General features: G+C 42.2%; 4 protein-coding genes across 8 annotated transcripts in view; 1 reads left to right on the plus strand and 3 right to left on the minus strand.

Moving 5' to 3' along the window:
• Positions 1-1,877, minus strand: part of f13a1b (coagulation factor XIII, A1 polypeptide b) — a 52,352-nt gene extending 50,475 nt beyond the window's left edge. For both annotated transcript variants that reach the window (XM_084345060.1, XM_084345059.1), the window contains exon 1: positions 1,782-1,877. The gene's annotated coding sequence lies outside the window, so the exon portion shown is untranslated. The remainder of the gene's footprint in view (positions 1-1,781) is intronic.
• On the plus strand, positions 1,510-5,140 carry ankrd53 (ankyrin repeat domain 53). Of its 2 annotated transcripts, XM_084345062.1 has the most exons (7): positions 1,510-1,536; positions 1,857-1,945; positions 2,213-2,309; positions 3,367-3,566; positions 3,907-4,071; positions 4,165-4,297; positions 4,501-5,140. In XM_084345062.1, the coding sequence occupies exons 1-7, from the start codon at positions 1,525-1,527 to the stop codon at positions 5,062-5,064; spliced, it is 1,260 nt and encodes a 419-aa protein (XP_084201188.1). In that variant the 5' UTR covers positions 1,510-1,524; the 3' UTR covers positions 5,065-5,140. The 2 variants fall into 2 exon arrangements, with proteins under 2 accessions (XP_084201188.1, XP_084201189.1); XM_084345063.1 differs by lacking the exons at positions 1,510-1,536; positions 1,857-1,945 and adding an exon at positions 2,012-2,089.
• An 841-nt stretch (positions 5,141-5,981) lies between these two features.
• tex261 (testis expressed 261) lies at positions 5,982-12,324 on the minus strand. The gene is made up of 6 exons (XM_084345064.1): positions 12,125-12,324; positions 9,400-9,479; positions 9,152-9,305; positions 8,932-8,999; positions 8,740-8,842; positions 5,982-7,656 (listed from the first exon to the last, which is right to left on the minus strand). The coding sequence occupies exons 1-6, from the start codon at positions 12,192-12,194 to the stop codon at positions 7,541-7,543; spliced, it is 591 nt and encodes a 196-aa protein (XP_084201190.1). The 5' UTR covers positions 12,195-12,324; the 3' UTR covers positions 5,982-7,540.
• Positions 12,325-14,957: 2,633 nt separating this feature from the next.
• shtn2 (shootin 2) lies at positions 14,958-24,613 on the minus strand. Of its 3 annotated transcripts, none has more exons than XM_084344001.1 (17): positions 24,442-24,613; positions 22,771-22,820; positions 22,426-22,486; positions 22,128-22,222; positions 21,644-21,836; positions 21,451-21,548; positions 21,292-21,373; positions 20,035-20,129; positions 17,909-18,055; positions 17,667-17,820; positions 17,148-17,277; positions 16,958-17,016; positions 15,929-16,026; positions 15,819-15,839; positions 15,668-15,721; positions 15,425-15,575; positions 14,958-15,236 (listed from the first exon to the last, which is right to left on the minus strand). In XM_084344001.1, the coding sequence occupies exons 1-17, from the start codon at positions 24,473-24,475 to the stop codon at positions 15,079-15,081; spliced, it is 1,680 nt and encodes a 559-aa protein (XP_084200127.1). In that variant the 5' UTR covers positions 24,476-24,613; the 3' UTR covers positions 14,958-15,078. The 3 variants fall into 3 exon arrangements, with proteins under 3 accessions (XP_084200127.1, XP_084200126.1, XP_084200128.1); XM_084344000.1 differs by having other exon boundaries at positions 15,819-15,842; XM_084344002.1 differs by lacking the exon at positions 24,442-24,613 and adding an exon at positions 22,907-22,999 and having other exon boundaries at positions 15,819-15,842.
• Positions 24,614-26,349: the final 1,736 nt, after the last annotated feature.

Consider the following 26,349-nt stretch of genomic DNA (forward strand, 5'->3'; position numbering starts at 1 on the left):
CTCAAATGTCTTCTTTTGTCCAAAACCCAAAGATATTCAGTTTACTGTCATAGAGGAAGAAAGAAACCAGAAAATGAAGGAAGATAATCTGGTTCGGGACTGTGAGATGTGGCCGAAAGCTCCAGAAGAAACTAGTAAGTGGACGCTGAGCGAAAAATAAAGAAAAAGATGCTCATTTACTGTCATTGTGATGATGATGATGATGACTGTTGAGAATCATGATGGTTGTTAAGCGAACCAGGTTGATGCAAACTTTTGGGTTGGCCGACAAAAATACATCATCCCTGCAGCACTTTATATGGTAATTTGAAAATTGGGCAAATGTATGAGAAAATCTATGTATTAGGAAACCTTGAACCCATGATAAAATAGATTTAAGTGTTTCCTAAACTTTTGAATCTCCTGGATTCGTTGCTAAAAAATACTCTAAACTCTTGCTGAAGCCAAACTATCTCTTCCACGACACGCATCATTCTTCTGCATGAGCCCACAGTTCGTTCAGGGGTCAAGTGGTCAATAGCAGTGATCAGAGAGGGCAGCTGCCTGATGAGCCCATCGACCCCTCAGCCCCACAGAGACATGGAGAATATAACTGTACCGATTCATACGGGCTCTCGCATGCAGCGGCAGGTCTGGGCCCTCTGAGGCCACCGCGGCATCGGCAGGATTGATCTGCTTTACTCAGGGCCAAGTGCGAGGTGCCAATCCTAATGCACTGTCAATACGAGCACACCAGGGATGTATGAACAGAGAGCTGTGGACTACATGGGAGGGTGGAAGTATCCATTTCTGCTGTGCCTGCAGCTACTCATCTGCCTGTATCTGTCACAAGCTATCACATCGACTCAAACGTAACACGTGTTGGTGAATATGCTGTGAAAGGAAGTGGGCTTTTATTTTCTTTCTTTTCCTTTTTGAAGAGATGGAAGAAAAGCGTGCAATTACATGCTGATGAAGGCTGTACATGAAGCATGTTCAGGGGCTGCTGAATACAAATATTCTTATAGCAAGTGGCTTTTTTTATTGGCAATCAGACGATCAAAAGAAAAAACGCATAGTATACATTATGTACATACGTTAATGTATGTATAAATTGCTTTTACTTGTACTTTTGATACTTAAGTACATGTATTGCCAGAAAGATCATACTTTCACTTTTAGAAGAAGAAGTAGTAGTAGTAGTAGTAGTAGTAGTAGTAGAAGAAGAAGAAGAAGAAGAAGTAGTAGTAGTAATAGTAGTAGTAGTAGTAGTAGAAGAAGAAGTAGTAGTAGTAGAAGAAGAAGAAGAAGAAGAAGAAGAAGAAGTAGTAGTAGTAGTAGAAGAAGAAGAAGAAGAAGAAGTAGTAGTAGTAGTAGTAGTAGTAGTAGAAGAAGAAGAAGTAGTAGTAGTAGTAGTAGTAGTAGAAGAAGAAGAAGAAGAAGAAGTAGTAGTAGTAGTAGTAGTAGTAGTAGAAGAAGAAGAAGTAGTAGTAGTAGTAGTAGTAGAAGAAGAAGAAGAATCTTTATTTGATCACATATAATACGATGTACAACAAAGTGAAATGTTTCACCACAGTAATAGGATACTCTAACACGATATATTTACTTTCATTCATTTTATCACACTGCAAAATGTCCCTATTCTGTAACGAGTGCTTTACTATTGTCACATAAATAAAGCTAGGCTAATTGATGCTAATAGGCTACTCATGTGCTTTCACTAAAGAAAGGTTTGAATGCAGGACTGTAACTTGTAACAGAGTATTCCTGCTAGTATTACTGCTGTTACTGTAGTGACAGACCTGAGCAGTGTACTTCTTGCACCACTGTTTCTTTCTCCTTGTTGTTGTCGCTTCTGACCGACGTACATCAATCAGGGTTCGCTTCCTGGTTACCACGTTTCCACGGCAACCATGGAACCTGTCAACAAAACCGGAAACAGGAGACGTGGGAGACGTAAAAACAGGTAAATAACGTTAAGAATATTATTTTGTGCGTGTTGCCTAAATGTTTACTTTTATACAAAAAGTTTGTTTTATGGGCCGTTTTAAAAGTGCAAAGTTCACTTGTTGAAAATCTCCGTCAGCAGGGGACTCACTAACTTTAGCCTGTAAGCTAGCTGATGTTTCATCACTTTGAATTTCAGGCCAAGTTAGCTTACACCTCTCTTGTCTCTTATTGCGTTAGTAGCCTAATGTTTACAGCCGCAGTGTTTACATTGTTCATTTTGCAGGAAACTTACCCGCAGAGCTCCTCCAGTCGGCCACATGTTTCCAGCTGTGGATGTGAGGAGCCCGGAGAGGAAGCTGGATGTCGGTGTGAGCAGACAGGTAGACTCACTGACCACTGTCCACTCAACACTGTGGTGTTAATGCATAATATCATAATGTACATCAATACAGCTAAAAGATAAATGACAACAGTGGTGAAAGGAGTACCCAGAGATAATGTAGAAATACTGTTGCAAGTAGAAGTACACAAGTATTAGCATCAAAATATACCTAAAATACCAAAGTAAAAGTACTCAACTAGCAGAATGGCTCATTGTAGAATAATGTGTAATTGGATGATATTAATGTGTCCATCACTTTAATGTTGTTTATTTATTTGTGGTTATTTGTGTTATCTGAATCTAGACAATAACTAGTAACTAATGTAATGTTTCCCTCTGAAATCTAGTACAGGCAGTGTTGTATACAGTAAAAAGTCATACTTGAGTAATAGTAAAGGTATCATGTTAAAATATTACTTGAGTAAAAGTATCTGATATTGAATGTACTTAAGTATCAAAAGTACAAGTAAAAGGAATGTATACATATATTTACATGTATGTAAATATTGTATACTATAGGTTGACAAATTATAAAGTAAAGTAAGTGCCTAGAAATAGTATTCACTACAATATATAACTAAATTTACATTTACCTATAATTAAAAGTGAGCACTCATGATTTGAGTGTAAAAGTTTAAAAGTAATCACTGAGAGTGGAGTGATTATTGATGTGTTATCCTGAATGGGATTTTACAGCTGTGGGTAGAAAAGTTAGAAACAAAAATTGCTATTAAATGAACACGAGTGAACCTTAATCTGTAAAGTAACCACTGCTTTCAATGTACTCCATTAAAAAACACACTTTCACAAAATGGAAATGATCAAATAAATTGCAGTTAACTTCACCAAATGCACATTAACTTGCACCTTTCATGACTTGTAAAAGCAGGAAACACGCAGGAGTTTTATGGCTCTGCTCTCTGTTAATGCTGATAGTTACACCTGTGCTTTTCTTGCTATGATGTGAGAAAACGTCTGCTGTGAAAGAGGCCGTTTGGTCATTCCTGCCATGGCACGACTCAGAAAACGTTGTGCTTGTCTGTGTCATCCTTCAGGGTCTGCCAGAGCTCCACATGGCCTGCCTTTACGGCCAGCTGGCTACCGTTCAGCTCCTGCTGGAGTCCGGACTGGAGTGGATCGACAGCAGCGATGACCAGGGTCGCCGGCCAGTCCACATGGTCCTGTCCTTCCTGAGCTCCCCCAACACCCCCTCGTGCCTCAGATACCTGCTGGAGCATGGGGCCGACGTCAACGTGTAGGGGACTTAACGTGTGAATGATTTCTCAACGCAGGTTTTGTTCTCTATGATGACTTAGTTTGTAAATGCTGTCAGCTGGATCCAGCAGCACTCAGCTGCATGCTCATTCAGATCCTCATCAACAGTGGAAAGCTTTTTAAAAGATAAGTTTAGAATAGAAATAATACTGCAGAGTGCAAAAGTAGAATTATGATTACAATGAGATGATGGTTGCAAGTTCGTAGCTGCTGCTGTTGCAATGATAATGATGGCAACGATGATGATTATAATGACGCTGAAGACAATAATTTAGACGAGAATACAGAGTTTTTAAAATAATTTTTACTGTTATTTCCAGTACGACGCATTCAGGGTCGACGCCGCTGCACCTGGCCGCCTCTGAAGGCCTCCTGGACTGCACAGAGATCCTGGTGCAGGCTGGAGCAGATGTTTCAGCCAAGGACAGCGCGGGACACACTCCGCTGGATCTGGCGCGCATCTGGTGCCGCAGGGAGGTTGCAAGGTAATGAGTCGAAAGAAGAATTCACAGCTAAATGAAAGTTTGGTTGTAATTGACTTTTCTTTTTAACAGAGTTCCTGTGTTTTTTTTGTGTAGGTATCTGAAAAGCTGCACGTGGCAGAAAGATAAGGAGAAGGAGCAGCAGGAGAGGAAGCTGGTTCAAGCTTTGTACAGTGATCTGGTGGATATGGTCAAGATGGACAAGCTCAGTAAAAAGCTCAGTAAAAAGGTCAGTTTGTGTGTGGAAATACTTTCATCCAACACACTCTGGTTTTTATATATTTTTTTAATAAAGTTGACAATGTGATCAATGTTCTGGTGATGTTTTCTTAATCTTGATACATCCCTTCTAAGATTAGGATAAAATTTTGTCACCTATATTTCATACAAATAAAAAGGTGCTATTCACTTATTTTCTGTGTCCATTTACAGACACTTACAGATGAAAAGATGGCAGAGTGGGCAAACAACAAAGGTTTTCCTCTCCTAAAGGATTTCTCCCCCAGAGCCTCCGTAAGCAAGTACCACACCCAGTGCCTCGTTTCGGATCAGAACAGTTCTAATCCAAAACAAGCCAAGCACCCATTGAAGCACCAGCCAGGAGGCCCTCAGGAGGACGGAGCCTCCACCAAACAACCTCCAGTCTCTTCCTCTAGGCCCTGGACCCTCTTCGTGGGCCTCCAGCAAGAGCCGCCCCCGATTGTGCCTGACCTCCGGGACAGCGTGTCAGTGTGGACGGACAGCAGCAGCAGGCAGCCTCAGTACACCACCAAGTGGGACAGCACGCCTCGTCCTGCCCCTGACCTGCCTCTGGATGTCCTCAAGAGGGTGTTATTCCCGAGAGCCTTCCCCTCCAGGATCGCCTCCCATCAGCACTTTGAGCCACAGGACATCCTGGAGGTCCAGCACAGAGGATACCCCCAAAGCCAGAGCTCCTCCCCCTGGACAGAGGTGGCCATGCATCTGGCTGAGGTGCTGAAGCCGGGACATTACTGATCAACACAGTAACTTCAACTAGACCTGAACAAGTGGATGTGTTTAAGAAATGCATTAAAATTCATCTGGCAGTGAAGTATTTTCTATATTTTTACAAGGTGGAAAGATTTTAACACGTCTTCCTAGTTTTTATATCAAATAGTGGAAATTAACATGTAATATCCTGCATCTGCACTGCATCACTTCACGAGCATTAACAGGCATAAAAGCCAACTTTTCCTCCCAGAATATCCTGCCGAGCCACGACGTCAGCTCAAAGTGACAAAATTAAAAATGCCACGCTCTCCAGACGCCGCGCCTCGGAAAGCAGGGTGAACGGAGGGGTGAGCGAGAGGTGAGAAAACCTCGGTGAACTGGGTCACCTGTCACAGATGTATCCCTGCACTTTCACTGATCCCCCCCAGGGAACCGACTCGAGATCCAGGTGAGGGCTTGTCAACAGCATGTGTGTGACTGCGAGCTGTGGCCTGTCAGCTGAAGGTGTGTGTGTGTGTGTGCGCGCGTCTGTGTGGTGGTTTTGTCTTTTTTCCTTTACTTCATGAAGCACTTCACACCTCAGCGGGGGTCAAAGTGCACAATAGCCTCAACCTGGTGCACCCACTGTGACCGAGCCATATGGGACTTTGATAACACAATGACATCCGGCTCGACAGACCCACACGCACACACAACATTCTTGTGGACTCGGGATGTGACGGCTGTAAAAATCCACGGTACTTCAAATAAAATTTGACATCAAATAGAAACATTTACTTGATTTAATCAGAAGTTATGAGGATCTATTTTCTCCTTTATTTCCTTGAACACAAACCTGTGAAAAGAAACATTTCATCTGCGTTTTCTTTCAACAAAATCTCTTTTATTTTATTAAACACTGTGTGCATAACAGCCTACAATGAATCGCACTCAGTAATTGGTAGAAAGAAATGTCGGCCTCTTTAATAGTTCTTTCATCAACCCACTTTGAGCAGCCTTTGTCCCCGACACATGTAAGCGTACAGGAGTCATTGCACGGGTTTGATCTTCACAAGTGTTTTCATTAGTGTTTGATGTCGGGTTAACCCGACAATCAATGTACAAAAATCAGTTTGTTATCACTGTCAGGTTTTTAAAAAAAAAAAACAATCCAAAAAAGACAGGCATGTTGCAGACTACAGCGCTGGTGATTAATGAACGTGTAGTAGCGAGAAAACCAAAAAAGAAAACGCGAAAAAGTGCATTGTTTTTGTGGCCACGTGTCGGAGAAAGCACACGTAGCTCACTTTAATTTCAAGAATAGGTTCACCCAAAAATGAAAATTCAGTCATTATCTACTCACCCTCAAGCTGTTGAAAAGTCGGGGGAAGTTTTGCATTCAAACAAAACATTTCTGGGGCTTCACAGCATTCTCCTAGATAACTGCAGTAGATGGTGACTTGCTTTAAAACGTAAAAGAACGACAAAATCAAAGTCTGCGGACGCTCCGAGATCCCAAAATGATTTTGAAAAAGTTGTATGTACACTTTTAGAGCTGAAAACTTCACTGACTGCTGAGCTAACAGCGCACAAGCATGACTGCAGGTCAAAGGTGTAAAATCTTTTCAAATCTCGGGGCTTCTGGAGATCTACTTCGGTTGTTCGGGAGAATGCTGCGAGGCTCCAGAAATGTTTGTAGATAGATGACAGATAACGTTTCCTTTAAGTGTGTTTAATTAGTGCTTTCTTTTACCCCATTTTATCATTTTAATGGGCAGAGAGTATTTATACCATACTGTCCGATTCCTGTTAATTAAACTTCAGGTGCACTTTCTTATTTAAAGTAATCTTAATAACCGCTCCAGGCATTTTTCCTCCATCTGGTTTGCCACTTAAAACACTTCACACCTAAATCCAAGCTTGGACATCAGGATTCAGCCAAAAAGTACCTTTAATCTGAAGATGATTTCGTATTTTGTCTCCTAATGCTACTTTGTGTCTTGAATCAGATGAAGTGTGAGCAACACACGATACACAAATGACAGCAGATGTCATCTCAAGAAGAAAAGTGATCAGAGTTTATCTGCCAAAGTCAGAATTTACAGATATTTGTTGTTGTTGTGAATTTCAGACCCCGCGTAGACACATTTTCATACCAAAGCTTTAAAAAATGGAGGAGTCCAACATGACAATTAGAAAGCGTTGCGCTACAGACAAGATCCCCCTCGGCGAGGTCTCTAGTAGATGTTGTTGGCAGTCAGTACAGACAGACAGAAAAACAAAGAGACGAACATGGCCTGTGTAAACTCGTGGGCTCGTCCAGCAGGAAGCTCGGTTCTGTTCGTTGGTCCGTCCTCTTCGTGTGCTCTACTTCCACTTTGGCCACTGATTCGTTTTAGTCCCGTCCAGAACAAAAAGCACATTTTCCACAGTCCTTCCTGCTTCCCCTTTACTCTCCGACACATACACTCACTCACACACATCCCGGCTCTCCCAAGGCTGCACCCCGAGTCTGAGCTCCTCAGTACATTTTCTGTCGGCTGGGCAGCACTGCCTCCTTGAGGAAGGAGAACACGAGGAGGATCCCGGATCTCTTCCCCCTCTTGCCCTTGGTGAAGTAATTAGACACGACATCATCTAAAAAGAAAAAGGAAAAATGTTTATATCCATACCCACAGATCAGCTGCGATACTCTTATACTCCCTAAAGAAGTATTGGACCAAACTACGGAGCAATAATCTGGAAAGTGGGACACATATCAAAAAATGTATTGTGTGCTTTGGAAAGTGGCTGTAAAATGTAAAATACACGTCATTTCCATTCAGACAAAGATAAAGTAAACTACACAGATCATAGAGGGGGGAAAGAAAAGGTGTGCGCCCAACGTGGGGCTCGAACCCACGACCCTGAGATTAAGAGTCTCATGCTCTACCGACTGAGCTAGCCGGGCTACTGACAACCCTGATTGGGCTCAGATCAGAGTCTAAACACGACAGCTGTTTTTAAGAGACCCAGACACAATTTCCATTTCATTACAGTGTTGTTTGAAAACTTAATATGTTTTAAAAAGTGTGTGTCATAATTGTAAGGGTTTAAGAACTTGATACATTTTTCAAAAAGACAACTGTAGTCATTTCTTGAGTTTTAAATCCTCGAAAGTCCAAGAACTGTCCCAAATTACTACTTTTATTTTGTTACTTGGGTACATATTATGCGCTCTCCAACTGCACCCATAATTGTGCAATTATCCTCTTGGTGAAAGTGAATAGTGTTTATAATCTTACAACTATTTTTTTTGTATTATTCTCTTTTCATAAATCAGCCACTGCTTCTTCCTCTGCTATGAGCTGCTGTAACAAATGAATTTCCCCGCTGAGGGATAAATAAAGTCTTCTTTAAGTCATCTAATCTTATCTGCACTGTCAATTAAAGGACAAATGGAAAAAGAAAAATGTACAATATTACCAAAACACTGTTGCCGTTTAGCTGTAATTATAGAAAGTTTGTGACCAGACTCAGCCCTACATCTCCATGTTTTGTTGCTCTAATTATTTGTAGGTCTATCTAATTGCGTCCAGAGGCATTTTGCGCCTGTTGATAACTCTCATTGGAAATCGAAAATGAACCGAGAGGCTCTGAACTAATAAGCATTTTCAAAATCAGTGTCAGGCTACGTTTAACTGCTCCTAGCGCTCCAGTCGAAGACAAAAAGCAGCTCACCTCCTTGCTGCATGGTGGACGGAAGCACATTTTCCCCCGCTGACAGTGACACGAAGAAGGCGAAGGGGATCACCCACAGGCAGATGGTGAAGTATGCCAACACCTTGATGCCAGTCAGGGACAAAAGGAAGGATTATAAAACAAGAATTGGAGCATAAACTACGTAAAAGAGAGGGAGAGAGATGAGTTTACCTCTGAGAATGGATAATACTCTTGTGCAAAGTACTGGAAGGCCATATAATGGTTCACCACCACCAACACTGAGAGAGAAGTCAAAGGAAAAGACACAATATCGGAAAAAGTTAAATATCGTTACACTTACTGAAGGACAAAAGCTGATTTAGTTTAACATAAAAAACAGAAAGCATCTATCCTAGCTGTGCTGTCTGAGGCCGGTGTCTGCTATATTTACCACAGGAGAGGATGAAGTTTGGGGAGCTCAGCAGTATGTACGGGAAAGTCTGCAGGAGGCCGAAGTACACCAGGTTGGTGAAGAGGCCGACTCCCACCATCAACACTGGGAAGCCTTCAAAGACGTACAGACCCGCCAGGACAGCTGTCGAGAACTGGACACATTCGCACAAGAATCAGGCGTCGTCGTCCTCTCAACATTTCACTGCAGCGTATTCGTAAACTTGAAGGACAATGACGTTCACTCACCATTATCATGTACTTTATTATTCGACTGGTGGCTACTGTGTATTCTTCTATTAGTTCTGCCAAGTAGTACAGGCCGGCAGCTGAGGGAGGACAAAGAGGGTGAGAAACAGGAAAACAGAGCCAGAACTTTCTTGTCGTTTGACCTAAAAAAACGACACAAACGGCAGCTTGAATCTATTTAAAGATTTTTGCAGACAGTGGATTGAATAGTTGTGCTGTTAAAAATGACACAATATCCATATTTTATAGTAATGAAATTACCTGTTTGCATGCCCTTTTAATTAATAAGTTGTAGAGATTTGAATCCAACCAAACATTCAAGGGAAACTTTCAGTACTCGACAGTTTATTCTTGGTGCCGACAAAATGTTCAGCCTGTACCCATACGTATCGAGATTCAATACCGTGCCCTAGTCAACAGCCAAGGCAAGGCAACAAAGACCGTCCAAATAATATCAGTTCAGTCAAAAACACAGCGATGACCCTCCGTTACTGAGCCCATGTGGTATGAAGGCCAAACACAACCGAAAAGAGGCAGGCCATTGATCAAACTAGTCAAAACACGTACGCCAGGGGCTGAGGAGGTGACGGCTCACAGAGCAGAGGCTCATGGGAGAGTGTGAGGGCTTCATCACACTACGGCGATCCGCACTTTCATAAAAGACAGAGTCAAAAGAAAAAGAGAAGAATAGCCGCAGCAAATTGCTTCGCTCTTTTGACCTTCATGTATGTCTGCCGGCAGAGACACTCGCACTAGTCTTTGCTCCTCGGCTCGGCGCTCGGCAGCTCAGTAACTAAAATAAATAAAATATGAACAAGATATTGGGACTTTTTTATTTAAAAAGAAATTGCTGCGAGGTGGATTACAAAATGAAATACGATACAGAACAAACACAAGCATGATTAAAATGAGGCAATGTGGAGGAACAATGAAACAAACTAAGAGTATGATGATGTAAGTGTTTTAGATACACTGTTACAGACACAGTTCGGACGTCTTCAAGCATCAAATTTGTCCTTAAATGCATGTGCTGATAAGAGGTGGGAAACAGGTTATATTTGCTCTTTCACCTAGTTTTGATTGCAGTGCTTTTATCTACTTTATTATTGCGTGTTTCACTCTCTTATGTGTCTTTTTACATCAGTCTGTCCTGTTGCTAAAGCAAAATCAGTGTGCTGCTAAATAAGATCTGGATCTGAGGATATTATGCGAGATGTTTCATGGTCACGACTGTTCGATGTGCTTTTTACAGATCATTTCAGAGCCATAATTAAAAGTTGCAAGGTTTTGAAAAATCAATTTGGCCATAACAAATGCTGCTAATCCATAAATACTGTAATAAAAACTATCAAAAGTGTGCTGTAGTAATGTTAATAAGACACTGTGAAGCCATTTTCTAAGCAGTGTGACTGAACAGTTCATTGGAGAAACAAAGCAAACGTCATGCTGGAGCTGAGAAGACACCAGCCAAAGTGGTTTTCACCACAAATTGTTCTTATCAATGTTTATTATACACCAATATAGCATTAGTAAATGTTTAATCAAACACCAATAAAGCCATGTGTGACACCTTATCAACAGGTTGCCTAATAATGAGGTGGTCAATTCATTCAATCTTAACGTGGTTTGTCTTTTTAGAGGCATTAAGCTCAGCAACATGGACATCCTGTTCCTGCAGACAATAAATCAAAAACATCTGGTCAATTATCTTGTCCCTGCTGCTGCCATGAGAGCAAACAACCAAAGTAGCAGGGTCAGAGACAGAGATATAGACCTAACAGGTACAACGTAGTGGGACTGGCTTGACAGGCTGCAGCCACACCTGACAGCTGCAGCAGGTGTTACGTGGCCAGGTAACAAACTGGCAACGTGGACACACAGGATCCTCGGCGAGTTTCCAGTAAAAGTTTTAAAACAAACTCAACATGTTGTTGGTCCTGCTTGTGACCGGCAAGTGGGCCGCGTGCTAGACAACCAGCTGATCAACTAACCAACTGTACTACCTAATGTAAACAAACGAAAATGCCCCCCAGCTAACGTTAGATACACTTGAATCAATATTATTGGCTAGTTCGTGTTAGCAAACATGCTAACGCTCCTGCAGCCGGGTGCTGTATTAGCTTTGCTCTTTAATGCATGTCAGGCATTATGACCACACAGACGTTATTTGCCGAGTCATCGCCCGACTGATTAGTTTGCATCGATAAACCCAACCGCAAGAGACTGAAGAGAGAGATAAGGCTAACTTAGCTAACTGTTAGCAAACATTACATCTATCAGAAGTGTTTCCCATGCTCCAACAAAACTACTTAAAAACATTGCGATGCAAAAACTGAACTATAAAACGCAATGTGCATTTTTCTTTATATCATACAATCTGAAGATGTATGAAATTATCATTTTCGAAAGCTAAACAAAATAACATCTTATCTTTGATACCCGTAACTTCCTGTACTAGAACGCTAGCTAGCTAGGCGGCTAGGTAGCCGTTAGCTATGAGTATTTAGGTGATGTAAGACACGTAACGTATTTATTTGTCAGGGCAGGCGTACTGCTTGTGTTTGCACGCACATTTTTCAGTGCTAACAATATCCCCGCTTCGTGAAACGGAGCCTCGGTACCGATAAATGCTGCAACTTCACCTGCTAACTCGGTCCGCTAGCATTAGCAGGCAAGCAGTGGCTAGTAACGTTAGCGCCTGCAGGGATTCTCTGCATGCACTTACCTATTGCTAGAGTGACGAAGGATATCTGGATCACCAGCGACAGCCAGCTGAGCAAATAAATAAACCACATCTCTCTGCATATGAAACAACGCACAGAAATGTGAAAATAACACAGAAATCAGCTAGCTGGCTGCTAACTAGCACTGGAGCGCCGGTCAAAGTTCCTCCCCCCTGTGTTTTCAGTGCAGGCCGAGGAGAGCAGCAGAGAAGAGGCTCGACTTCAGGAGGGGAGGGTGTGTTGTGGCTGTAGCGCCCCCTGTGGCTGGAGGGGAAGTGCAGGTAAAACATAAAACAGCATGTGTACAGCGCTCCTGAGAGGAATAAGACAATGTGCTGTTATTAAATGCAATAATAATAATAATAATAATAATAATAATAATAAAGGGGGAAAATAACGTCTCCAGAAATGTTTTGTGGTCTACAAAAGGTGCAGCATAAAGTACTCAGGTGATGTCAAAACTGTGACATGTGACACAAGTCAACATTTTTAAAACACTCTTATGATTAATATCATAGTTTAGACTTTGTTGTGTGCATGATTAAGGGGGATTTAAGGGCAGAAATGGAATATAATACTCATACTTATCTTTTTATCAGTGTATAATCACCTGAAACTTAGAATTTGTATTTATGACAGGTGGGTCCTCTTCATGTTTATGGAATAATGAAAAACTGGACCTCGTTCTACATATATGAGTAAAGTAGGTGGCGGTATGCACCTTTAAACTGGTATTGGATTTAACAAGAAACGTAAAGAACAAGCGTCTTTTTCAGCGTGACATCGTAATTACACAGTTTTTACGCGCACTTTGTCAAAGGAGCTCCTCTCTCCCACAGAAAACACTGCTCCCGAAACGCCTCGTCAGTAGTCCCGCCTTTAATTCCGTGACTTTGTGACATCACACTTGACATCACCATGTCACACATTTACATAATATATACCTAGCGGATAGTTCGGCATGTAAGAATTTATTAAACGCAGCTGCTCTGTTGTTGTTAGCGGTGGTGGGTCAGATGTGTGCGAGCTGACCAATCAGAGCAGGTTGGGTATTCAGGGGGAGGGGCCTTAAAGAGACAGGAGTGTTTCAGACAGAGGGAAGATACAGGGCTGACGTTTTCTGAGCATTAAAGCATGTGAACCTATTCCAGTAGTGACCCAAAATAAAATGATGAGCCTGAAATTGAGCATTGTGTCTCTATTGTTGTCATGTCTTACATTTAATCTGTTTCTTTTTCTTTTCCTGGCAGAAATGGGCATCTGTTTTTCAGGTAAGAAAGCGTTTTACATAAATATTATGTGCTGCACTTGTAGGAAAATGGCTCCACCATCTGCACAGCTCACTGACGCTGTAGGCTGAGCCACTTGAAGTCATCATCACGTTTAACATATAAATATGGCAGTTGAACCAAGAGGTTTTCACTGAAAGGAATAAAGCTGCTGCCTGGGATGCTGAGAGAAATAATTTGCATTTGCTGCATAAAAAACCTTCCAGAACAAAACAGCTTTCAGAGATTTATCCACCTGCATGGTGTGACCTAACCTTATCTATTTTTCATTATAATACCACTAAACCACCACTGTTTGGATAGGTTAAGATGGTCCCTGGTCGATCCAACTGGCAGCGATGATGAAAGCCGGCTTGCATTGAATGCATAGTTGTCTTTCATAAAGCTCTGATGAATTCACACCAGCGTCGACGGTCAAACGCTCATCTGATCTCATGGAGGTCAAGGAAAAGTTATTATCCTCTCTTGTTAACACGTCCGCTCCGTTAGTATCAGCATCTTTGAATATGAGGTATCAGTTTCATTATCTGTATGTCTCTCTCACACACACACACACACACACATTGGCTTTCATGTGCATTGATTCAATAACACGGAGAGGGCAGAGTACATTACTGCATCCAAAAAAGCCAACACCTTTGAGACTGAGGAGGAAAAACAATAAAAAATGTATGCCGGAGAGTGAGAGGAGAGCCAGACCTTCTAGTAAAAAGAGCTAAATAAAGTAAATATATAATGTGAAACAGTGTGAAGACACTAAAATGGTGTCGGAGTCAAAGGTGAGAGTAATTTCATCCTCTTCTCAAATGCTTTTAACAAAGGCAGATAGGTAGCGCGGTGTCAGCTGTTCATTCATGCATGCGTGGCCACATACATACATCCAGAATCCCTTTGAGAAGGTGAGAAAACAAAAGGCGACCCGCCGCATTTAAAGATACTTTCAGGAGGGAGTGACACGGATCACCTGAGGCTCTTATCTCAGCGACACCTCTGGGCCGCCGGTGTGAGAGCTTTAATGTGCCTAAATAAATGGCAGCCTCCATCTTTTCCTGCTGGATCGCGCTTTAACGGACCGACACCTCGGGAGAGAAGTGAGCAGAGGTATTCATATAACCTGAGTGTTTTTCCTCTACGGTCCAGGCTGTTTTTTTTTTTCATCTATATACTGTAGCATAAAAAAAACAACCTGTAACTTGCACTTAGATCAGAAGAAGAATGATGATGGGCATCAAACACGGATGAATGAGCTTTATTGCCTTTGACACGCAACAAGTTCTGGCTATCTGAAGCAGATCTGGGTTAAATGGAAGTTGAAAAAAGCTTTTTTCCTTCAGCCTGAATGTGGGATTTGATGGGTTTTTTTGCAATGTTCACCTCCCTTCTGAGGATAAAGCACATTATTTGATCCCGACATGACTACAACTCGAGCAATATCATCTGCTGTCTTATTGTAAGGGATCCAAATACCTTTAGAGTCATGTATTAATTCATCACATGAGATATAATAAGTTCATTTGAAGTCTAACACAGTGATATTCAGGCAAAATGAAGTATTCCAGGTGAAGTTTACTCAACAAACTCATCTTTGGTACATCATCGTATAAAAAAAGCAATGACACTTAGACTACAGCGATGTTTAACGACTGTATTTCTTCCTGTTTGTGCCTTCAGATGTCTTGGCTGACGATCAGCGCCGACGCTCTGATGCGAGAGTCTCTCTTCTCCCTGTTCTGCCTCAGCCTCCGGAGCACGGGGGCGCTGCCCATCTCGCCCGCCCAGGGAACATCTGCTGCTGCCGGGACGCCCTGTGGACCTGACTGGGGGTCTGGACAAAGAGATTCCTCAGGTTAGACTGAAATCCAAAACAAGGAGACGTGAAGGGGACCAGCCGCTCTGATGATACTATATATACTGTGGAGGTAGGGGTTGAAAAACAGACACAGGACTTGTTTCAGGACCACCACACACTGTAGGGTCATTCTGAACGTATAGAGGAGCGACAGGAGAACATACTCTGTGTTTCTGCTGAGGAGGTCGGTTCCCGGTTCTCTCCCATCGCTCTCCTCCTCCTCTGGAGAACCTGCAGGAGCTCCACCTCCCCGATATTTCGGCCAGCTCCCCTCCTGGATGGTATTCTGCGGAGGGGCTGGCGTTTAATGTTGTCCTGGTGTGCAGAGGAGTTAAAGATGCTTCAAAACACAGACTCATTTATCACTCGTGGCTTTAACTTGAGGGACAGTGTGAGTTTAACATTACCAGCATTCCCTTCAACTCCAGGATGGTGGACTTTCTGTTGTCGCTCCTCTGATCCTGGAGGAAGATTTTGGGATTTAAAGACGGGAAACATGTTGGAGCGGTGTCACAGCTGCTTTATAATAAAAACACAAAGGGTGTGAAGAGAACTGACCTTCCAGGAGCTGTCGTCCTCCTGCTGGCAAAGTCAGATAATCAGAGTTTATTATTTATTACATTTTGTTTCTAATGTCAGTTTGTAGGTGGTGAAAACAGTTTGTGCACCTGTGCTCTGTTGACGGGCCTCAGCATGATGCCGCTCTTTATTCTCGCCATCATTTCTTCCACCGCTTTTGCCTTCATGTTGGATGCAGGTGCCGCCTCTTAAAGAGTAATGACGTGGATGAAATATTTAACAGTTGGAAACCTTTGTGGCTAAGAGCTTATTGCCGTGGTGTTTATGGTCTAAACAAACTCTGAACGCTGATGTTTTAGACAGCATTTCAGCATTTGCAGAGCATGAAACCGCCGGATGATCTTAACGAGATGTTGGGACTTTTTCCAACCATGAAAGCCAAAACATGATCTTTTCCTCGCCCTGACCAGGTAGTTTTCAGTTGCAAGCAACAGCTGACAGGCTAGAGACCGCTGTTCAAGACTTAATTTCAACATTTGCAAGCGTGAAACCATTTTTCAGCTGCATCTGTTGTGACAAAACAAGGTATTTTAAGCCAAAACATGATCTTCTCCTCACCCGAATCAAGTGGGTTTTGTGTCTAAACCCAACCAGAACTGGTTAACTGAGTGAGACAAGCGAGAGACCACTGTTTGTTGAATATTTGTCAGCATGAAACCACTGGATAACAAGACATCGGGACATTTTTCCAGCTGTGTGCAGGCAAAACATGAGCCCCAAATAGTTTTTGTGTCTAAAGATAGTTGCCAGTTGCCAGAGATGGCTGAGACCGCTGTTCAAGATCACATTTTAACATTGTTTTTTGTAGTTGTTGTCCCCTATGTGAAGCGTCCTTGGGTCTTTTGAAAGGTGCTGTACAATACTAAGATAATATTTATTTTTTTATTATTTGCAATCGTGAAACCGTTGGATATTTCAACGAGATGTCTGGTAGGCCGAAAATCTTTTCCCAACCTTAACCAAGCAGAGGATTGTCAAAAATCAAATTGAAAGTTGAACCTAAAGAAATGCAAAGTTTCAACATATCTGTGGCAGCGTTGTGTTTTACTGCATCTAATTTATATGTAAATTAAGTCAAAAGTTTATTGTGTTTTTAAGGAAATACAACAACCTCTCACCGTTCTGATCGGCGTTTCTGGCTTTGTCTTTCCTCCTGCTTCTCAGGAGATCAAGTGTACTTGGCACACAGAGAAAGAGAGAGGTCACAAGGGTCAAGCAATCAGTGTAAGAAACAAAAAAAACATGTGAAACTTAAAACTGTTCACTGAAACTTCCCTGTTGTTTTAATAGTAGAGGGAAGGAACATACTTGGTAGTGGAAGTGGGAGGTGGAGGAGGAGGAGGAGGAGGAGGAGGAGGTGGAGGTGGAGGTGGAGTGGATTTCTCCTCTGGTTCATCAGTTTTATCCTCGTTGTTCTGTGACTCCTGTAACTGTTTCACTACAGAGGAAGATGATGAAATGTTACCTTTCACCATCAATATCATGTCTCTTTTTCATTAATCTCTCAGGGATCGACATGGCTGAAACCTACGCCTGTAGCTACTTTGCTCATTAGCTCGTTTAGCCATGTATCTAGTGGTCCAGACTGGGAACTCAGAGCACCACAGGGGCACACCTTTGGTTTCAAACACGCTCTTATTAAGCTTTCACATCTTCTTATTTGAACTACATTTGAACAGACATTACAAGGAGTGATATTAGCTACTGGAAGCCTTGGTGTTGAGCCTGCATCCTAACTAGCTTTAACATTCAGCCGCAGCTTCTGACCCTTTTCTGCATTAACCATTATGTGTGCTTGCTAAGAAATGTGTCTCCGGCAGCAGGTACCTTTCTCCTGGAACTGTACGACAGCGCTTTTAGCCTCAGACAGCAGAGTTTCTGCAGCCTTCCTCTTCTCCTCGCTCTCCTCCAGCTGCTCTCTCAGGCTCTGCAGCTCGGAGAGGACGCCGCCGTCCTCCACAGCAGGCTGACTCTGTTTTACCTAAAAGAAACAGGGGACATGCTGAAGAAAACATAAACAGATCAAAGTGGACACCCGTTTTCCTCTCTTTCCCCACATCTACGCACACCTGTTCCTGGTAAAAGCGCTGTATATCGCGGAGGGCAGCGCTGACGGTGGAGATTTGCTCCAGCGCCCGCTGCAGCTGCAGGCCGGTCTCCGGGCTCTGCGTCGGCGCCACGCTCCGACTGCAGGCCTCCGTCTGCTGCGCCATCATCTGACAAGACAAACCAAACACACCCTCTGATGTCTTAAACACGTCTTTGTGATTATCTGCCTCCACGAGAATGGAAAAGAGTGACAATGAAGCACAATTAAGAGGAAGAATAAAGTGAGATCTGAATGGCTCGTTGTTAATTTCTCCCCCCCAGGAGGTTGTCACAATGCAAGAGAAAGTGTTTTTCAAACCAGTGTTTTACTGAACAATGACTTAGAAACCTTGTTACAATTACTCATCTGCTACATTGATGAATAGAAACAATGCAAACAGGACGATTTAGCCGTGACAGAAAGCATCATTTTCCAACATTATGATAAGTGGCTTCTCGGGGAAAAGAGGCAGAATGCAAAGCTTTGCCTCGTTTCACTTGGAAAATGCGAGTCTTTCTTCTAAATGTGCGACAAATAAATACAACAGCTATAGTTAATAATAATGTTAATGATCAGAGTGCTGAAAAACAAACCTTTTGTCGTTTTGCATCGAGTATATGCAGGTAAAATGTGAGTGTTTAATCGGTTAGATGAGATTAAACGACTTTATTGATCCAAAAGCGAGTTTGGTGAATGTAAATCCAACAAATGAACACACGTCACATGTATACGAGCTGACTTTCACGTCAGGAAGTGGACGGTTTTTAACATTGATAAGCATGAAACCACTGTTTGAAGGTTGTTTCTGGCGCTCAGGTTGGACAGATGACACGGAAACCGTCCGAGAGCAGGTCCGTGATGAGAGAAACAGGAAGTGAGAGGAAAACAAATGGTTTTCATTTCTGCGTTTTCCACAAACCAAAGCAGCAGGTTGGGTTGAGCTCCGTGTCGGCGCATGCAGCACGAGGCTGCACACCGCAAATTACACCGCGCTAATCTCCGGTCTCCCTTAAGCAGAGAGCAATTTTCACACAGCAATTAGCACAATTATTTCATACATACAAACACACACAGCTACACAAAGAGACAAAGACACACACACACACACATAAAAAAAAACCCTCCTCCAAATTGTTTCCTGTCTGAGGCCCTGCATCATTATACCACCACGCATCACAGAGAAGAGGTGTGAATGGTTGGTGTTTTCAAAACACATGAAAACAGACAAATAGTAGTGCACACAAGAGGCATTCAGTGCAGGGGGGGTCTTTTACCATGAATTGAGAGTAAAGGGGCTGAATTGTGTGAACAGTTGGGGGTCCTTTTCACAGGTAAGGACCCCTGCGAGGCAGCCCATTGTGCGCCTGTCCGGTAAATGGAGGACACCGCGCACAAAGGCGACAATTGCTATATGCTCGGCAAAACATAAAGGTGTCAGGCAAAGACAGGTTGTGCTTAAAGACCACTATTCTCCTTCAGCGGCGGTGATGACCACTAATTATGGGAGAGGGAGGGGCTAAATGGGCAGGGAAGGGAACAGAGAGATGTGCTTTGAAAGAAAAGGCCTTCATTATAGGAGCAGCTGTGGCAGGAAAAAACTGTGTTGTGTGTGTGTGTGTGTGAGTGTTTGGGTATGTGGATTTTAAGTGAATTGGTATTTTTTCCCGCATGTGTACGAGTGTGTGTCTGCTTTTGTCTTCGGTGTGTGTGTGTGTGTGTGTGTGTGTGTGTGTGTGTGAACGCCTCGCCTCACACAGATTTGACCAAAGTGTCATCGGTGTGAAAACAGAGAATGGAGAACCCTTCTCCTGTCCCAGCACATCAGCTACAGTCTGACAGCGGAAGTGTGTGTGTGTGTGTGTGTGTGTGTGTTTGTGTCCTATCTCCCCCTTCTCGTCCGAGTGTCCGCGTGTTGGACGTAGCCGCCCTAAGGTCAGCGCCAACACTCCTGCGCCCTTCCTGTTGCACGACCTGTCACCCTCTGCGTCTATAGGTGTGAATGTATGACAAAATGTTTTGCGGCGTGCAGAAAAAACACACACATGTGCACAAACACACACACACACACACACACACACACACACATGCAATGCCACGCGCTCGCACCTGGTGGGCGAAGACTTCAGCGTGCTGCCGGAGGCCCTGCTCCAGCTCCAGCTTCTGAGACATCTCTGTGAACTCCTCCGTGACAAGCTGGGAGACTGGACGTACAACACAAACACACAATTAGGTGACATTTAGGAACAGCGTTCATGCCATTCATTATGTTTTTCGACTGAGGGACTGATAGTGAAGGACTGAAATGTTTCATTAGTCAAACTGCAAAAGATTAATCGCATTTTATGAAGCAAAAAATCCAAATATTCGCTCAGTCAAGTCTCACAATTATGAGGATTTTCTGCCTTTTTCTGTTTTATATTAAATGTGTTTCCATTGTTTTGGAGAGGCAGCAGAAAACTCAGAGAAAATATGTTTTACGATCAGGCAGATATTATTTATGTGGTTAGAAATCACTAGAAGTAGAGAGAAAATGTGGTCCCTTTAAATACCATGAAGCGTTAACAAGAAACTGAAACATGGAAAACTGTTTGGTGATTTTCCACAATCTTATTTTATTTATTTACATTTTCTGGATTTAAAACTTAATTAATTGTTCAGGGGAAAAATATATGAAAGATAAAAAATGAAGACGCTACCACACTACATAAAGAAAAATGGGTGCGTATCATGCTATAACGTGAAAAGTTTATTCTTATAACAAAATGGTTTTCTAACCATAAAAAAGATATTTTCACATTATTACATCGTACAAACGTATCACGTTATAACAGGAAACATTTAAATGTAATAACGTAAAAATATGGTGTGAAAATATCTGGTTACGATGTGAAAATGTTGTTGTAACATGAAATATGACGATAAATTAACATTATAATTATAAAATTATAACGAGATGACACAGGGGATCCCAAAGTGTGGTCCACACCCCCCCTGGTGGGCTGTGAAGGTACTGCAGGTTGGCAGCGAGAGTTCATTTACAATAAATAAATAAATAAAAAGTTATTCCTTAACAACTTAGTAATTAAGTTTGAGATTACCAGAAAATATCTATGGTTAAAGATAAATCTTTAAAAAGAAATAAGTTAACCTGAATGTTATTACATCTTATTCTTCGTTTATCTGGTGCTGTGCTGAAAATGTTTCATTTCAAACTGGGTACTTCTTAAGTTTTTCATACTAATGTGAAAATATCTTGTTAGAACAATAACTTTCTTATGTCATAAAGCATTACTGATCCATTTTTCTATTTCTGGCAGCATTAAGCTTCTGTAAAATAACGAAACATACTAGTTAGGGGCTCACCTCGTTTGATTTTATTCATGGTCTTGCTCTGTTTGTTCATCCTCATCAGTATGGCCTCTTTCTCTTGGACCTCCAGCACCAGCTAAGAGACAAAAGTCTGTGACAAGGTATACACACTCACTTATATCCACACACACACACACTGACAGTGACATATACCTGCTCTCTGAGTTGGACCTGCTCCTTGGTCAGATTCTCCACCTGTTGCTCGAGCTGCAGCTTCTCAGCCAGCAGCCCGTCCACCGACGTCTGCAGCTCTGACACCGGAAGAAGATTCATGATGAGACCAGAAAATAATCCACCAACTTATTTTCAATCACCTGACGTCTCATCGTGAGCAGTTCTGTCTCACCTGCGATCTTGGCCTGACTCTCCAGCAGCAGCGTCTCGTCGTTGCTCTCCGCTCCAAAATCGACCACGTCACAGTTCACGGCGGGGTCGGTCTCAAGGTCAAAGGTCACAGCAGCCAGATTTTCGGGCAGCTCGGGGATGAGCGGCATCAGCATCTGGCTCTTCCTCTTCAGGACTTTGTTCTCTTTGGTCACCTAGGCAACAGAGGAGACGATGGGCGAGTTTGTGTTACATTAATCCACCAAGTGTGAAAACGGTGACAAGTCGGGAGGTGGAGGGAAAGGAAGGTAAGGGAAAGAGAGTCAAGGAAATGAAAGGATGGGAAACAATCGAAATGAAAAGGCATTTAAAGAAAACAAACGTTGGTGAAAGGACAGAGCGAGGGAAATGACCGGAAAGGGTACAGGGAAAAGAAAAGGAAGCAACAGGAACATTAAGGAAAGGACACAGAGAGGGAAATCACAAAAGGAAAGGAAAGGACGTACTTTGACAGCCAGCGCCTCAGCACTCTCCCTGCAGGAGCGCTCAATCTGGAACTGCATCTCCAGCACATTAATCTCTTTCAGGAGCTGATTGGAGACTTAAAGTGAAAGTGGAGGAATCATTAGTCATCTCATGAGCATCTGATGAACATATAAGACAGGAGACCTGAGCAGAGGTTTTAAATAAACCTGTGTCTGCGTGAAATTTGCACAGCAGCTTGCTTTTGAGACTTTACATTCCTGATAGATGTGACTTCAGATATGTGTCTATCTGCTCTGCGATGCATTCAATAATTCTCACCGTCCTCCAGTTCAGACAGTCTCAGATTGGCTTCGTCCCTCTGCATTTCCAGGATCTCAAACTAACAATCAAACATCAACAAGCAAAATATGAGAAATGAGTCCGGTATTTCATTATATTCTTCTGTTGTTAGTGTTTTTTATTTAATATTATAACAAGATTAATCATCCGAAAGACTAATGAATCCAAAATTCAGGTTGTACTGCATTTCTATTGTTCTACCATCACATGGGAAACGTCATGAGTATATCAGTTTGAGCTGGATATTCAGTGTTTCAGCCACGTTAATGATAATAAAGTGGCTTAATTAACCAGTAATTTGCTGCCTGTCGCTAACAGCGTTACCTGAATGTCTCCCTCATCCTCAGAGGATAAATCGCTCTCTCCGTCAGACTCTGTGGGGGGAAAGGAAGTCATGTTATCTTCACGCAACAGACAGATTGTGAAACAGAGAACGTGTTTGTGGGTCGAAGATGCTCACATCCTGTCAGTGTGACTACATGAGGAACTTCACGAGGCCATGTGAAGGCTGACGACAGAAATACAAGAAGTGAAATCACAGAAGGATCCTACAAAAACACGTTTCACTTTCTGTAGCTCCTGACTTACAGAAGTTTCGAGCTGCCGCTGTACTTTGTCAAGCACGTAAAGTTTGACATTTTTGTCAGCCAGGAAGCAGTCCAGCACAAAACTACAATGTGCTGATTTTACACATTGTGTAATCAACATGAGATATAATGTGTTAATTAGTGAGCTTGAGTTGCTGCTTGATGGATTTTGTTCCCTTCATACACAGCCAAGATAGCTGGTTACCGCTGTTTTCATTGTGCTAAGCTAAGCTAACCAGCTGCTAGCTGCTGCATCATATTTACCTGACAGATATTAGAGTGGTGTCAATCTTCTTATCTATCTATCAGCAAGAAAGTGTATTAATGTGATGTATTTCCAAAAAGTATGGAGCCAGAGCCAGTCTAGCCTAGCTTAGCATGAAGACTGGAAACCAGATAACCTGGCTCTGTCCGAAGGCACCAAAATTTACCTACCAGCCACTTAAAAGTTGAAAAGGACGTCTCTTTATTTCATCTGTTATAAATTGAAGTGTAAAAACCGGAATTTGCTGTTTTAGCTGAGGTTAAATATGGGACTTATTAGCTTTGCCCAGGAGAGAAACGTACCTGCACATGAACCCCAGTCTTTATGCTAGGCTAAGCTAACTGGCTGTTGTCTGTAGCTTGATATTTAACAGAAATGAGAGTGCTATATATCTTTTCATGCTCTTGTCAGGAAAGTAATTCAAATATTCCCCAATATGGCAAACTGTAAGTTGGCACTGACTCATTCCAGCTAGCATCTATAGCCTAGCTTAGCATGAAGACTGGAAACAGCGGTGACCAGCTAACTTGGCTCTTTCAGAAAGGTAACAAAATCCACCTACCTGCCACTTCAAAGCTCATTAATGAGTGTTTTACATGTTGTTTGTTTCATCTTTTCAAAACTGTTTAAAAACTACAATTTGTGGTTGTTTAGTGTGGGACTATTTAGCTTAGTCCCGGTCTTTAAGCTAGGCTAAGCTAACTGGTTGTCGTCTGTAGCTTCATTTTTTTGCTACTACAACTACAATTTGTGGTTTCAAGTGTGGTTAAATGTGGGATTTATTTACTTTGCCTAGCAAAGAAACTTCCCTGCACATAAACCCAAGTCTTTATGCTAGCAGGGCTAAGCTTCATATTTAACAGAAGTGAGAGTTGTATCAATCATTATCTATGAAATTTGCTTTTATTGAATTAACAATTGCTAAAATCCAAGGAGTTTATTGTTAATGAAAAGGAAGAAGAAATATTGAGTAAAAAACCTAATTTCGGATCTAAACCCTCTTTGACGATCTTATTCCACAAGCCCACAATGACTAACGTGACTTATTTAGATACTGAGAGATCTTATTGAAACCGCAAAAGTCATCATGTGACTCACATCAGTATTTCAGCACCAGTTTTTATCCACATTATCAAGTCTTACCTGCAGCCCCGCTGTCCTCATCTTGCACCCACATGATGCTGTCTGCAAGGTTTTCAGGCTTTTAGCTCCTTGTTCACTAAATAAAACTTCCCAATCCAGCACAAACAAACAAACTACCTGCTGTCTGAGCAGCAGTCTCTCTTCTATGGAGGAAGCAAGTAAGAATTTCTGATTCAAACCCTCCCCCACCGTCATGACTTCTGAAAGAGGAACTTTTGTCTCATACTGGCCGAAATAACATCTTAATCATCGCAGTCTCGTGTGGATTTATAGGACCAGGACATTTTTAAAATGTATTCTTGATTAAAAAGATGCCATTTTATGTAAAACTGATGATGTTTGTTGAATTTTGATGTTACACGTAAGCTACAGGACGAGATGCTTGAACTTTTCCCCTCTTTTCATACAGTGAAAAGAGGGAAATGTAGCCCCTGTCCGTGCATGTGTTCTCGAAGGGACAACGCTGTCTCTCTACTGCAAGTTCAATGTCACTCAAGCAGCCGAAAGCAACAGCAAAGCTGCTTTCACTCCTCTATTAGCATCCGTGCTCAGAGTTCATGACCTCTGAAACATCAGACCTGCCATGGGAACCAAACTCAGGACATGAAGTTGATGACATGCATTCCTCCACTATGAATAATTAAAAAAAAAACCTCCTTTATTTATTCACCTGTCTTCCAGGAGTTTATATCCACGAGTACACTGAGAGTCTGGTCAGGGTTAAGTACCGCTCGTGTTTAAATCTTGACAGATGATTTGGCTGGCTTGGTGCTTCAGAGGGTCCGTCAGGGCTGACAGGAGGTCGAACGGAGAACAGTATCTTCATATTTTTCTTACTTTCAATAAAATCCCCTGAAATTCTTCCCTCAGGGCTTTTTCTGATGACATTATAAGACATTATTTATTTGTATTTTTTAAATGGGGGTGGGCTCACAGGTATAATTTCATTTTTGAAGCAGGCTGAGTAATTTGTTGAAACAGCTGAGCACTGTAGTTTTTATCAAACATAACTCAAACACAAGGCTTTTGCTGAGGACTATTTTCTTCTGCGGATTAATACACATTTTGCACTCTAGTATTTAGGCTACAGTGGTACACATGGGGAATGTAGGATTGATTGATGTCTGTTGTAATGAATCTATCCGTCGCCCAGAAGTCGTCGAAGTAATAACACTAAAGTAAAGTATAAAGTATTCACATTTTGTGCTCTGACACGCCAAACGACATTTGACAATATTTTAAAGAAATCCTGGTGACAATAAGCGATCTGAAATAATGAAAACAGCCCGTACAGCTGAGCGATAAAGAGCTGCTGCGATTCGTCGCAGTGACGTCCTTGTGATTTAATGAGTCTTTTCTTTCTCAGTGTGCTGCTCTCTTTACAGGCACCACCTGAGCACCAAAACCTCCTCCAGCCCGTCACCCTGACCTTTACTAATGATTCCTCACCATGTTAATAAAGGTGAAATTGTCACTTAACATTAGCCGTTGTCTGGTGTTTCTTGCAGCGGGCGACATTGTCAGATAACTCGGTCCTCATTAAAACCGGGCCTTTTTAAAACTCTGGTTAAATGGAGACGGATTAGAAAAGCCAGCAGGATTTGTTTTTGCAGCAACACTAAGGCTAAACAAGACTTGATTTGGGTTTCGCTGAGTCTTTGGCCTCCGTGACACTGTTTTGTTTCATTTGGAGAATGGGTGCTGATTTGTTTTCATCCGTCAAATGTCAGGTGTCACGTATGCATGTGAGGAAAAAAGGTGATTCAGAAATGTGCAGCACAGTTGTAGAAATGAAAACTCAAGAACCTGCTGAAAAAATGTTCATTTTCTCTGCATGATACCAATGCAACTGGGTGAAACGAGCCTAAATGTTGTCACTGAGGTCATGTCCTCTGGAGTGTATAGCAA

Source organism: Pagrus pagrus (assembly GCF_965226575.1).
Source record: "Pagrus pagrus genome assembly, chromosome: 22".
Lineage (NCBI taxonomy): Eukaryota > Metazoa > Chordata > Actinopteri > Spariformes > Sparidae > Pagrus > Pagrus pagrus.